This window comes from Microchirus variegatus (assembly GCF_963457635.1).
Source record: "Microchirus variegatus genome assembly, chromosome: 17".
NCBI lineage: Eukaryota > Metazoa > Chordata > Actinopteri > Pleuronectiformes > Soleidae > Microchirus > Microchirus variegatus.
Window position 1 is genome coordinate 6,736,596 of NC_139818.1, and position 14,797 is coordinate 6,751,392.

Sequence of the window (14,797 nt, forward strand, 5' to 3'; positions counted from 1 at the left end):
AGATGAAAAAATATATGAATATAACTAAAATTTATGAAAAATAGTGCAAAGGAATGAACAATAGGGCTTGAAAGTATAGTTTCATGTACTAAAGTTGTGTTAGTTTGTGTTCAATCCCAGAAAGCTTGATTCATTTGGAAGAAGAGGAAGATGAAGAAAAACTACAATAATAACAAGAGGGTCTTTGAACCACTTGGTGCTCAAGCCTAAGGAACAGCCAAGTAAAACAATGAGGCTCTTGTTTGTGATGGACACTCGTGTCAACCAGTCGTAACTCAGCTGATTGTACAGCAGTTACTGTTGTGGATACACAAGTAGGAAAACACAACAACAAAACCCATACACAAATAAGCAAACTATACAATTTTGCAGTGAACTTTTGATCGTGCTTGCTTCTTGGTGCCAATGTTGTATTTAGCTGGTACATCACTGTGTTGAAAGTGATCAGTGTCTTTTATGACGTGCCTAATAAAGGAAGTTTTTAGACAAAGTAATATGTAGGTGAACTGAATCTTGAAAACGTTAAGTACTTCAACAAAGTAATATTTTTTGTGGAATCAAGCTTTGAAAATAAAAAAAATGTCCCAGCCAGATCATCGAATTTTAGATATTTTCATTTGAAAATCAGGAAAAAAAACTAGTCTTCCTGACTGTCTGAAACACTCAGTGTCCCGTCTGAAGGTTTCATCATCATCAAAAACACCGTCCAAAAACAGGAACACCGCTGTGACAGACAGGTCGTGCCAGCGACTTCAGGCTTAATTCAGCCAGGATAACTGACATAGCCCGGCTTAATCCGCTATCTAAGATTCATGCAACAGGCCACAGTGCATATGTTCATGAATAATGCCCACCTAATGTTTTTAAATAATGAAATAAACCATGTGACACATTGCACCTTTGTAGGTGGTAGAGAACACAAAAATGAAAGGATAATTTTAGCATGGAACGTATTAAGTCAGCAGTGCAACACAAACTATTTTCATATCAGGTAAAAAGAAATCAAAAGACATAAAATTGAAGGCAAAGGCATTTGTGTAAGTCAGCACATTATTGATTAGTTTCAGAAAATGTGTTTAACCTAAAGGAGACCATCACTAATAGAGATGGGATAGAAAAGAAATGACAAGTGGACACGATTGAGAAGCTGACCCTGATCCAACCAAGAAACAATCCCATAAGGCCATGCAGGAGCCAATGGACCCACTGTGTCACCATCTGCATCTCTCTCTCTATCTATCATTTGTCTATTTTTAACAGCTCCTGGTTTGTGTTCATTCCTGGTGTGTATTAAGGATGTGTGAAAACAGAATATATATCTTCATAGTCAAGTAAAGAAAGACTCATTATTCTATTCATTCATTATTCTTACCTGAAATAATTTATTTGCTTGTGATAAGTGCAATTTTTTTTAAATGTATATGTATATAAATATATATAAGCCAAATATTCCTAAATTTATAAAAATGTTCTTGTTTTAAGAAAAATAATCGGCTGATGGGGTAAGCAAAAATGTGCTTGGCTAGAATAATTAAACCTATCTACAGCCACATTCAGCCTCAAAACAAGGCCAAGAAGTAGAGAAAAAAAGTTAAATCATAAGCAAATATTTTCTGTCATTTTCAGAAATTATTGATTCAGCTGACTTTGAGAATTGATACTTTAGAATAGTTTTAGCATTAGCAACATTTGCACACACATCAATCCATGATAGATAATTTAACATTAGTTTATTTAATACACACCAGCAAACACACAAACCAGGAGCAGTTGGGATTTCTTCAAATCATGGTTTTAGCTTGTTAGGGTTCGAGCATGACTTTGCAAGAAACCTCTTGAAACTGAAGGAGTAATTACTGATAATTAATACTTAAAGTAAGACATAATATCTTATTAAGAGAAAGTTATGATTTTTTTATCTCTTAAAATGTGTTCATTTTTCTTGCCACAATTCTTTTTCATTTGAGACAAAAAATTAAAAAAACGCAAATTTAACTTTCTTTAAAATCAATTCATCTACAATCACAATATTTTTTTTCAAGTTTTATAGTATTAAGTTTTTATTTTTATAGTTGTTTTAAGTATACAAGAAGTCCAATTGTGTGAGAAATAAAAAACAAACCTGTTCTGAAAGGGCAGGCTATATTAGCTTTTAATCATTTCACAATATCCCATCATGATATAGCAACAACACTATTTTTTGCAGAATTTCAAAATAAATATCTTCTATAAAAATAATCTATAAATATCAAAACAGACATTTAAACTTGGATTGGGTGATGGGCCACATGAAACTGATTGGGGGGGCTGTGTGTTTAAAACCCCTGCTCGACAACATTATGCTGTATTTTATCAAAATTCAAATGTGCTATTCAACACGTTTGAAACAATTAGGATATATAAATAAAATACAGATTATATTATATTATAGCATATACTGTGTATCTTTGTCCTCATATGACCTTTTAATTATGGATGTAGAATCTTTATTATAATACTACTGTGCTGATACTGGTTTTTAAAGCATACTAGGTTACTTGTGGCATGTGGGTATAGAAATACTGGGCATGTTGCAAGTAAACAGCTCACCTGTGCCATGTGTGTATTCACCAGCAACAGATACACTGAGCTCACTATGGACCTGGCACTGTCCAATTTTAAAATTGTTATAATTAGTTACTAAGATGTATGAAAGCCCATTTCCACTCCTTATAAAACACACTTGATTTTTAGAAGAATATTAGATAAAATTTAAATCAGTCATATAATCATGATTTACTTTCTCATTATAACCATCTCAAAATTTTGACTTGCCATGGGATTTAATTATTATCAAGGGAAGGTCTTACAGTTCTTAACTGCTTTTTTCCCAATCATATTTTAATCAAGTCAAGTTTTATTCCTATTAACTTTACCTTTAAAGCTTAATTCAAATCCTACCTGTCCACCCTAGAGTTAGGGGCCCATAGCTTGTGCTTTGTGGTGATGCTCATCATCCTCTTCACTCTCCCTGTCAGCAGCAAACAGGGTGAGAGGCCGCTGCTGCTGCTGAGGGGCTTCATGGCAGTGTATCTTAGTGCTTGTTGATATTTCCAATACACTTTGGGCAACATTACAGATTGACTTTTATCATTTAACCAACTGTTGTCACAGTGCATACCTGGAGCAAACTCAATTACCGAACCATTGCATTTCCACTCGGACGACGATAAGGTCACACAGAACGAGAGCGAGAGAGAGAACAGCATGAGCTATTTGTCACTGTATGTTTGTCACAAATATGCCTCGGGCTCATGCATATTGCGAGCGCACAGCTGCATAGAAGTCTACAAGAGCCTTAAACCCGGACCTTGCGGCCCTTAATCCAGCCTGGCCCACCAGGATTTTTTTTTTTATAACAGTGAGATGGTTGGTTTCCTTTGCCCCTAAATGCAGCTTGTGTTGTGCACAGGAGTTTGCTGTGCTGACTAAAGAGCTGAATGTTTGCCGTGAGCAGCTCCTGGAGAGAGAGGAGGAGATTGCCGAGCTCAAGGCAGAGAGAAACAACACACGCGTAAGTTGTTCAGCGGCCATTTCCCTTATTAACACTGTAACACTCACTGTGTTGTCTTCCTCACCCATTGTGGTTGTGTGGGTTTGACACTTTTTCATTTTCTTGTCCCTTTTCTCGACAACTTTTCCTCTTTGTGACTCACTTTTTGTCCTTATCACCTTTCCTTATCTCACCAACTCACCCCTTCTCCCAGCATTGTTTTTTTAACCAAACAATGTCTTCTTATTGAGAAAATCCTTCATTCCTATTTTGGCTCTCTATCTTCCACCTGTCCCCTTCCTTTTCTCTGTTTCTCTATCTTAATCCCTTTGCATTCACCTGTCACCTCCTCCTTCTGCTGGCTGCCTCCTGTAGTTGCTGCTGGAACACTTGGAGTGTCTGGTGTCTCGTCACGAGCGCAGTCTGAGGATGACAGTTGTGAAAAGACAGGCTCAGTCCCCAGCAGGAGTCTCCAGTGAGGTGGAGGTCCTTAAGGCCCTCAAGTCTCTGTTTGAGCACCACAAGGCCCTGGATGAGAAGGTGGGTCAAACAGTGTCTGAGTATATATACATGTACATCTGCTCAAAGAGACCAAACTTAAAGGGTAACTAAACCCCCTCCTCTGAAGCTAACTCCACCAAGAAAAGTGTGCTTCAGAGTTTTTAAAGCGGACCTAGACCGGAAGTTCCAATTAACGCTGTTTTTTAGTGTGTATCTGTGTCATTGTTTACAAAGCCCTGAAGTTTCGAAACAAACAATTCAGCCACTGCTGAGAACGCTGTGTTTTATTGTAATCTCGGGCTCAGCGAGATCTCTGAAAAAACCCGGTCCGGTTACGTATACAGCGGTTCTCCTGAACAGTAGATCCTCCTGCTCCAGGCACTAGTCCGGGCACATCCGGTTGCGTACATTGAACCGCAGAAGAAGAATAACGTCCGTTGTGGAGGTGTTTCACAAGCAACAGTGTCTTCTGACTCTGGATCTGACTCCGGGTCAAAGTCATAAAAGGGACTGCGGCGGGGAGTCGTGAAGAAGCTATTTTTAAACACTGTTAAAACAATGTTTTGATAATGAGGAGCAGTGCATCCACCGTTCCAGAGGGGGGAGCTGCGCTTCTGAGAGCGGGTGTGCTGATTATGTCACTTCCGGGTATTGGCCAATCACAAGACAGTTGGGAAGACTCTACGCTGGCTCGCCAATCACAACACAGTCTTTCTTCTGGGTGTGAGATTTATGTCTGAAATATCGAGGCTCAGCACAGCGTCAGAAAAGACAGATTTCTATCGGCTCGTTTACAGCAACTAGGAGGTTTTTGACCATAAAAGCAAGTTAATGTATGTAAGTAGACCTCCATAACTAACATATGTGTGCAACAGGACCACTCTATGGGAGCTTTAATTTTTAAAAACTTTTAATTTCTGAATAATTTTTTGGGACAGTAAACAAAATAAATAACATTCACAACATGCACAAAAGGGGCTCCAACTGGACAGGAGATTTCATGCAAGTGATTTGTTTACCAAATTCAAATTCTGACGATCAGTGTTCATTTACACTGTGATTTGGGTCAGGATAATTTGCCATTATCAAAAAGAGGGTTCCTGCATAGAATATTTGGGAAACACTCATCTAACACATGTATTGGGTAAATCATTTCACCATTTTATCCAGCATTCCTATCCCAGTTCTTTGTAGAGGTTTAATAACATTTGGGTCATCACATTTGTTGAATTTTGATAGAAAAAAAAAAATCAGAATAAGCGAATGTCACTGCATTGCACAGAAATGCCTTCTGTTGTGAAGAAATTCTACCATGATGTAAGAATTCTTGCCTTCGCTGAGCTGCATGACTCAAAAAAAGCTTATTGGGAAAGTCTGGAGATTTAGGGTGAATTCCAATTCCTTGCTTAACCCTCAATCTCAAAAATGCGCACTCCCGCTAGTGCAAGTGCTGTCCCGATTCTCAGAAAAATTAAGTTGAGGGGCAAGTTTAAGGGCTGTATCGCCCTCAATATTGAGATTTTCTGAGACCACCCTTGGGAGCAAGGGCTACCCAGAATGCATTGCGTGTTTTCACATAAGAAAGATGGCGTCGAAAGCAGCGAAGCGAGTGCGATACAAATTAAGTCTTTTCTTTGTTAATAGAGATATAAAAATTATGAAAACCATTGTATTATCTTAATTTAGCCCCATATTATGGATTACTTAAGTCATTGTTGCGTAACATTTATTTTTATTTTATGATCTTTTGTCAACAGCCGGCCGGTGCGCACACGCGATCGTTTGCTATCGTTTACTTTTCAATAACTGTCAGCTGAATATGTCCGTGGTTGTGGTATTTGTATGAGTATCATCTTATAACTAACTGACAACCTAATAACTTGACTGAAATAAAATAACAAATAAATAATTGTGACGTAAATGTGTTCTTCTTCTTTTTTGGAGTTGACAGACTGGACGCAGCTTTCGCGTTATTCTGCCCCCCCGCAGTTTGAAGACGTATCTGCATTTAAGGGGTGTCCCATTTCTAAGTGACAAAATAACCATCAACACTTGGTTTTGAGGGCCAGTTAAGATAAGGGTTGAGCTTGAGGGTTAAGATTGAGGGTTAAGATAGGAATTGGAATTGGCCCTTGGTTACATAAATAAAGTCAAGTAATTTTAACATATGCTTTAATATACAGGACAAAAAAACAAACGTCCAGTCCAAAATCCAAACACTTCAATCCAATTGGCAAGCAAAATCATCAGCGAAGCAGTCCAAATCAGGCAAAGGCAAGGCGAATAACCGGAAACAAAATATACAAAACTTGGTCAAAGAACAAAAAAGGTAAACACACACACAGGAAGTGGGTGTGGTCAGGTACATGGTGGGAAAATGAAGCAAAAGACCAGGAACAGGAAGTGGGGAGCAAATGAGTCCTGACACTTTATTTTTTACTTTCAAATTATGTGATGGTGAGTAATCTTCCCTCCCGTTTCCTCACACAGGTGCGAGAGAGGCTCCGCGTGGCCCTTGAGAGGGTGTCCATGTTAGAGGATCAACTGGCAACGTCTTCTCAAGAGGTAATGATTCTCAGTGCCTCTGCCTCAAGCTTGGTGTGAAGAACATCAAGAAGTTAAGAAAAAAATATATTTTATCATCTAATTGCCCATTTTGTCTCACTCTTTCCAGGTAATCTCTTTAAAAGACCAAATTAAAAGACGTCAACAAGGGGTGGACGGCGGGAAAGATGTAAGGGAGGGCTTTGTGCATGTTGTTTCCAGTTGTTTTTTTGTGTTTGTGTTAGCGTTCAAAAAGTCTGTAGAAATTAGATGTATGGGTTTTCATTATGTGTCAGTGTGATTTCATCTCATCTGCAGCTCATTTGTGTAAAGCAGAAAACTCGAGTGATTCTAATTCTAAATGATTATGTTTCTTCGTCACTCTCGTTTTTCTCTATGTTGCCATCATTCCAGCGACTACCCAATGGTCCCTCCACTGGCCTGGAGGACGGTGAGCTAGACAGACAGAGAGAGGGCGAGATAGAGCGACAGAGATCAGAACTCTCCCAGCTGAGGGAGAGGCTGGCCCTCATGTGCCGACAGGTGAGTAAATACCAGTATTGGGTCTTAAAGTTCTGAGTGACAGCAATTTTTTTTTAAATGCGACCCAGCCAGTATTTCCTTGTGGGCTCCATGGGGTTACATTTGGGCTGACAATTGGGGTCCCAAGTGGGGTTGTCTGGTTTCCATTGTGGTCCCACTGGTGTATGCGTCCATCAAGCCCATGCACTGATTGCCCTTTCCAGGGCTACCTGGGTACTAAGTGGGCATGGGCTTGAAGTGGGCAAATTAAAGGGAATATTTATGGGATTATATGACCCAAAATCCACTTTTGTATAAATATTATGTTCTCCTGCATTGTCTAGTCGCTGTATAGTAGTTTTTGTTTCATTTTCGTAGTGTTTCAAAAAGTCATGTAAAATAACATAGTCACGGGCCGCTGTTGCATTGCCACGACGCCATGTTTCTACGGGAGCCTGTATAGAAAAACCTGAGAGAACAAATCAAGCGCCGAGACGAGGCTGAGAGCGGATCTTTTTATGCGTCTAAAATGGAGGACCACACGTATTTTACAGCGGATATAAGAACACCAGTACCTGACCGTACGCCCGCACCACAGAGAAAGACGACGAGGACAACATTTGACTGGCTGAGGATACCGTAGCGCTCAGGGAAGGGATGGGGGTGAGCAGAGGAGCAGTTTGTTGTTGTAAATTTCAGCCTCTCCTCTAGATGTCACTATAAACTACTTACTTCACCTTTAAGTGGCTTCAGTATATTGGGCAAATATGAGTGGGGTCACCATGGAAACCGTGGCCAAATCCCACTTGGGATGCATATTGTCAGCTTGAATGGATGTCAATGTACAGACAATGCACAGAAATACAACTCACATTTTGCGCTGCATTTGCATTTTTGTCGAGTTTGGTCTAAACTTTGTCTCATACCCTGACCATATTTACATGCACACAATACCCCACAGTTGAGCCTATCCAGGTTATGATCAGACTGGGGTAAATCAGCAATACCAGATCATATTCCTGTATAGATGACAGCCAAACTACTCATGCATGCTTTGCCTTGCTATTTTCAGGTGAAGAAGCAGCTCTTTTTATCCTCTGTGTGTGCCATTTTAAAACAACAAATGCTATGGCAAACAATTGTCCTATGTGCTGGAAGACAATGTCCACTTCCCTTGGACATTACTTTGGCCAATTCCCCATCAGATAATACTGGCATAACCTAGCTATCTAACTTGGGTTTCACATTACCGGAATAAAGGCATATTCGGGTAATGCTAACAGGGATAATGTGTTTACATGAGTCTCAGCGTTACTGGAATACATCCATACTCTGACTGGTATACAGGGTTTTGTGTGCATGCAAACATGGTCAGTGACATGAAAACTGATCAGTGTTGAGATTCTCTGACTGATGTGTTAGCTGGCATCACGTCCGTATCCAGCAGCCAGCCAGACTCTTGATTCAGCTTATCATCTCTCTGTGTTCACACCCGGAGCTGTATGACAAAAAGGTATCTACAGAGCCATGTCGGTGGTGAAAAGAAAAACACACTCTTCCTGTCTCCTCTTAAAGCCAATATATACGGCTACAGGAATTTGTATACTTTTGCGATTGATGCAAATGCGCAAAAAGTGCACAGAAGTGATCCCATGGCACGAATGGTGTGCATCTATGTTTTGTGGTCACTGAATGTGTCAGTGTCTTATGAAAGCGCACCTAAAAAAACTGAATTGTCACTTTTAGGTTATAGAGCTGTTTACATTATGTTTAAGTCCACATTAGTATACTGCTGCGTATTTGTACTTTATCTGTGTATTTTGTTTTCTAATCTATTTTCTATAATAAAATATTGGCTGTCACATTTTACATGCACTGATCAGTGCCAACTTATTCCTGGAGCATTTCCAACAGTGTTTTCCAAGAAGGAGGGGGACAATGAGCAGTATGTCGACTTGTCTCCCTCTGATGGCCAGTCACAGTATTACAGCTGCTTGAAAAGCCATGATTATGTATACTGCAAATAAGACGCATATGTGGCATTGTGCAATGAAATGAAAGAGACAAGATCTTAGTGCTGGCTGTGTCAATATTTTTACTCATTTCAGTGGAGCTTTGTAAGGCTCCAGTGTGTAAGAATTACTAATACTAATGATGAGACTTCAGATTTCAATAAAGGACTCCTCCACTCACTCCTTTTCCCAAACATGTCCCAAACAGCATTGCTAGCCGCCACTCTGCTGCGTGTTCCCAAAAATCTAGTTTTTATCATTTGTGACTTTAATCGAGGATCAAATCTTTTGTGGTTAGTTCAAAATGCTGCTGCTCGTCTTTTAAAAAGAACACATATCCTCTGTCCTGGGCCCCCTCCACTGGCTCCCTGCATGTTTTAGGATTCATTTTAAGATTCTATTCTTTGTTTTTAAATATTTTAATGGATTAGCACCAGCCTACATAACTGAGCTTTTAGAACCATATTATGTTCCCTCAAGGATCATCAACTCTCAGTTGAACCCAGTACATGCATAAATACTCATGAGCTTTCTCTGCAAGAGCTCCCTCCCCATGTCAGGATGACCCTTACTCTGCCTGAGTATCTTACGTTCTTAATTTAGACACCTACTCTAAAGTGGTCGCTATAAGGCACAGATTTGCTCTTGTCACAAATTAAATTGTGATTTTGATCATGATAGATTGCCATAATTTTTGGAGTAATTATTAAACTTATGCAAACACACTTGTGGCACAGATATTGAACCTCTTTTTGAGTCCCTTGTGATCCATTATTCCCTTGACTATTCACACTCAAATAGGTTACATCGTTGTCATCTTGTTTCCTCCATGGTTTCACATCAGGTTGGAGAAATAGAGGAACAGCTTGCGGCCGCCAGGAGGGAGGTGACGAAGTCAGAGGAGGCCAATCAAAAGCTCCAAAGGGAAGTGAAAGAGGTCAGTCTGTGCCAATCTGGTGTTTATTTGCCAAGATCCTGTGCTGCAGTGTATATGTGAAACCAATGAGCATATGTTGTAGAAATACATGTATTATTATTGTAATATTATTTTCTGTATTGCTGTTGAAGATGTGGAAGTATAATTGTAAAACATTTAGCATGAAAATATTAAATAAATGCAGGTCATCGTTTTTTTCTCTTATCTAAAATGTACATAGTACAGTTGCATCATGTATTCAATTAAATATTTAACTGAATATTATATTGTTCCATTTCCTTTAGGCTCTTTGCCAAAGGGAGGACATGGAGGAAAGGATTACAACATTAGAACGCAGGTATTTTTTAAGTATTTTTAAGGAATCTTTATATACCGAAATCCATGAGTCCCAGGAACATATCAGAATGAGTGTTTCTTTTTTTCCTTGTCTTTAATTCATGTATACAAATCATATGCACGCTCTGAGTTCATTATACATACATAAAAATGTAATATTAACATAAAAAAACTAACAGCAAGCATTAAAAATCATGAAGGCCCATAACAATCTCTTAATCAAAAATCTCCCACTAATCATCACTTAGTAAATCCTCAAGACAGGAAAACAATGCCTGTTCCTCTATTGGCATTAATTCTGTTATTTGATTAAGTGTTTTCTTTCATAAATCAAGACAGGGGTTTGAATCAAACTATACAGTATCTGTAATACCAATTTAGTACATACAATACCAAAACATGTAACATCTATAAATGTTCCGTCTTGCGTTTTAGCTATTGTCAAGCAGCGTGTTTCCAATGCAGGTTGAAAGAAAGAGTCTTTAAAAAACCTTCACATAATGTCTCCAACATTATTTTGATGCTACTTCAACTCATAACATGGTGAATGTCACCTCTGTCAAAGCCTGAGCAGGTCTGCATCACCTGCATAGGCTCTCTGTAAGTTCTGGTTTTGGGTCCAAGCCATAAAAAGAACGACAAAATTCTTCACCCATTCCCTGCATCTCTGCCTGTGTTGCGTTGTTATTCATTTTCCTACAGGTTAGAACTTTGGTGTAAGAGGATTGTTCCATCTTGACTTTAATTTTGGAAATGTCTGTCTCTTTCTTTCCTTTCCTTTGGTGTGTTGTAATGTCTGTGCCCTCTCCACAAAATTGTTTGCTGTTTCCAGGGCCTCAGATGAAAGATGTAATGCAAGCTCTTAATGTTGATCATTTTCTCTTCCTAAAAAGATCAACAGTCAAACCCAGAACAACGATAGTGAAGTCCAACACCCACACAATAGCATACTCTGTCCTCTCAGGTGACCGTAACAATCCTCTTTCACACCTTGACTCAGGTATGAAACCAACAACCTGAAACTTTTGTTTCATTGTTTGCCTGTTTTTCCACCAGTTAGTCAGAACTGAAGAAGCCTCTTGGATGAGAGTGAAATATACTTAGGGCACTTTCACACCAACAGCAGTTGATGCGCACCAAGCGATCCATTCGAACCAAAAACTCTAGTTCGTTTCGTTGGTGTGAAAGCATCACACTCGGGTCCGCACCAAATCAAGCAGACCGAGACCACCTCTTTTTGGCGGTCTCGGTCTGCTTGATTTGGACCCGAGTGTGATGCTTTCACACCAACGAAACTAACTAGAGTTTTTGGTCCGCTTGTCTCTGCACCAAATGTCAGACTCTGGTGCGGTCCCTCTGTTGAGAACGCGAACTCGGGTCCAAATCATATTCTGCAGTAAATGCCATGGACATAGCCTACCTTGTAGGTCTTTGGAGCAATCTTCGTCTCATAGTTAGCACGACCACATTCATGAAAATAGCGCGTCTCCTCTGCCTGAAATGACTCGCTATACGTCTTCGCCGACTCCAGTGCATCAGCAGATTGTTCTCCAGACACAGCCGCGACTCATTCTCAAATTGGATATTTTGCCAAAAATGGCCAATACAGAGAATGTAATAAACAAAGATCAGAGCAAGTAGCAATGTGCGAACGTGTTGCTCCATAGTGAGTCAAAATTGGCGCTTTTCTACCGGAAAGATATATACACATTGATGAAACGTCAATCGGGCCAATTTTGGTTCGTTTGCTGGTGTGAAAGCGGACCACACCGGAGTCATATGTTACAAAATACCATTTGTATTGCCTGGTGCGGGTTCAAATAATCGAACTAGTGGTGTGAAAGCGCCCTAAGTTTAAATAAGTCCATTCGCCTACAACAGTCCATGGATTACTATGACCTGGATGACTGAGAATCCTCATAAACTTGCTTTGCTAAATGCCAAAGGAACTGATTTTGTACTTTCATTCCAGCTGCAAATTAACCCTCAATGTCGTAGCTCGATTGAGAACAAGGCCACAAATCTACACCTCAACCACACCTACACCTGGCTTCAAACTGTCATTTGCCCGATGTCCTTTTTGGCACAATCATTACTCTTCTTCGTGTTCCCCAGTCTCTCTGCTTTTTTTGTTGACAATGTGGCATCAACCAGGGCTCTCATCACCCCCCTCCACAATATCTGTCTCCTGCTCTGCTGTCTATGATCAGTTTGAGCCAGAGTTCCTGTCCACATCCGCTGCTTTCGATGCAGTGGATCATAGTATCCTCCTCTCTCGTCTGGGGCAATGGGTGGGCATTAAAGGGTCCACCTTGGAATGGTTTCTTTCTTATTTGGCTGATAGAAGACTGTTGTGTTAAGATTGGTGACTCCAAGTCTTCTATGGTGCCTCCCCTGTGGAGTGCCTCAGGGTTCAATCCTCGGGGCCCTCCTGTTCTCATTGTATCTGCTTCCCCTGGGCTCTATTTTGGGGAAAATGCTGTTCCATTCTTATGCAGACAATTATCAAATGTATGTTCCCCTGAAGGGTAACAAAGCCTTTTTCGGTCAAACCTCTGCCGATTTGCCTCAACAACAATCCCATGGTTAAAAACCTGGGGGTAATATTGGACTCTGATTTTTATTTTTTTAAGCAGATTAGCTGTGGTATAAAAAAAAGGTTATTTCAATTGAGGCAAGGTTAAATAAATTCTGCCGAAAAACGTAAACATGCCTTCATAACTACGCGACTGGATTATTGTAGCGCTCTTTATGTTGGCGTTAGCCAGACTTCCATTACTCACCATCAACTTGGTCACAATACTGCTGCTCACCTTTTTACAAGAACTCACAGACAACATACCTGTCCAAATTTGGCTTTGATCCACTGGCTCCCAGTACGCCACAGGATACATTTTGAGTTTTTAATGTTTGTGTACAAGTGTCTTAATGGACTTGCTCCACCTTACCTCACTGACCCACTTCAGCTTTACACTCTTTCATGGTCCCTAAGATCAGATCAGTTGCTCTTGGTCGTCCCCACAAACAAGGCTGAAGCTCAGGGGTGAATGGGCCTTCGTAGCAGCTCCCAAATTATGGAATGGTTTGCCAATTCCCATTTAAAGGTGAAGTAAGTAATTTATAGTGCCATCTAGAGGAGAGGCTGAAATTTACAACAAAGATCTACTCCTCTGCTCACCCCCTCCCTTCCCTGAGCGATACGGTATCCGCAGCTGGTCAAATGACGTCCTCGTTGTCTGAAGAGGGAGAGGGTGAGCTACCGCGGCCGTAGCAGACCAAGCGGAGAGAGCGGAGGCGGGACTTCCGCTACAATTAAAGAGACGCTTGATTTGTTCTCTCGCGTTTGTCCTTACAGGCTCCAGTAGAAACATGGCGTCTCGCTGCTAACAGTGGCTATGCAACCGCGGCCCGCGACCATGTTATTTTACATGACTTTTTGAAACACTACGAAAATGAAACAAAAACTATTATACAGCGACTAGACAATGCAGGAGCACATAATATGTATAAAAAAGTGGATTTTGGGTCATATAAACCCATAAATACTACACAGTGTCCCTTTAAGTCTTGCTTAAAAACTCATCTCTTCACTTTGGCATTCGACTCAGAGTTTGTGCTGTGAGTGTTTTTGGCTCTCACCTGTTATATCTGTTGTGCTCTGTTCTTGTTTGATGTTTTTAAAATGTTTGCTTTATTACTGTGTTATAAAGTAATTATCTTTACTACTTATTACTATGTTATAAATGAATTGGACTAGATTGGATGTTATTTCCCTTCTCTTCCAGTTTGCCTCAGACTGTAGCCCTTATTTATTTATTTATTTAATATTTATAATATTTGAAGACACTGACGAACTGTCCAGGGTGTACCCCGCCTATCACCCTATGTCAGCTGAGATAGGCACAGCACCCCCCACGACCCTACTGTGGAGGATAAAGCGGTAGATAATGGATGGATGGAATATTTGAAGACAACTGATGGTGGCTTTGTGTTTTGTGCAGGTACCTCAGTGCCCAGAGGGAAGCGACTTCTCTCCATGATATCAAAGACAAGCTAGAAAATGAGTTGGCTAGTAAGGAGTCCCTGCACAGACAGGTAAGTAATGCCTGACATAATTAACTTTCAGCTGCAGTCAAGATTTTGACATGCATGATGCTGTAATGGTATAATTTGAAAAAAAATATATATATGTATATATTTATATATATATAAATATTTTGATGTGCTGAGTCCTTCCGCATGTGTGTGTTCAGAGTGAAGAAAAAAACAGACAGCTGCAGGAGCGTCTGGATGAAGCCAAGCAGAAGCTCCAGCAGACACTGCAGAGGGCAGAGACGCTGCCTGAAATCGAGGCCCAGCTCGCTCAAAGAGTTGCTGCTCTCAACAAGGTACACTGAGTGAAGGGTGTGGAAT

The 14,797-nt window shown here is 40.2% G+C and overlaps 1 protein-coding gene across 1 annotated transcript in view; it reads left to right on the forward strand.

The window, feature by feature from the left end:
• Positions 1 to 14,797, forward strand: part of LOC310939424 (liprin-alpha-3-like) — a gene marked incomplete at both ends in the record, with an annotated part of 30,995 nt that overhangs the window by 1,499 nt on the left and 14,699 nt on the right. The window contains 9 exons of the mRNA XM_083904177.1: positions 3,452 to 3,553; positions 3,908 to 4,072; positions 6,524 to 6,598; positions 6,708 to 6,767; positions 6,992 to 7,120; positions 9,956 to 10,048; positions 10,333 to 10,385; positions 14,386 to 14,479; positions 14,638 to 14,772. Of these exons, the coding sequence (XP_083760303.1) occupies positions 3,452 to 3,553; positions 3,908 to 4,072; positions 6,524 to 6,598; positions 6,708 to 6,767; positions 6,992 to 7,120; positions 9,956 to 10,048; positions 10,333 to 10,385; positions 14,386 to 14,479; positions 14,638 to 14,772 (906 nt within the window). The remainder of the gene's footprint in view (positions 1 to 3,451; positions 3,554 to 3,907; positions 4,073 to 6,523; positions 6,599 to 6,707; positions 6,768 to 6,991; positions 7,121 to 9,955; positions 10,049 to 10,332; positions 10,386 to 14,385; positions 14,480 to 14,637; positions 14,773 to 14,797) is intronic.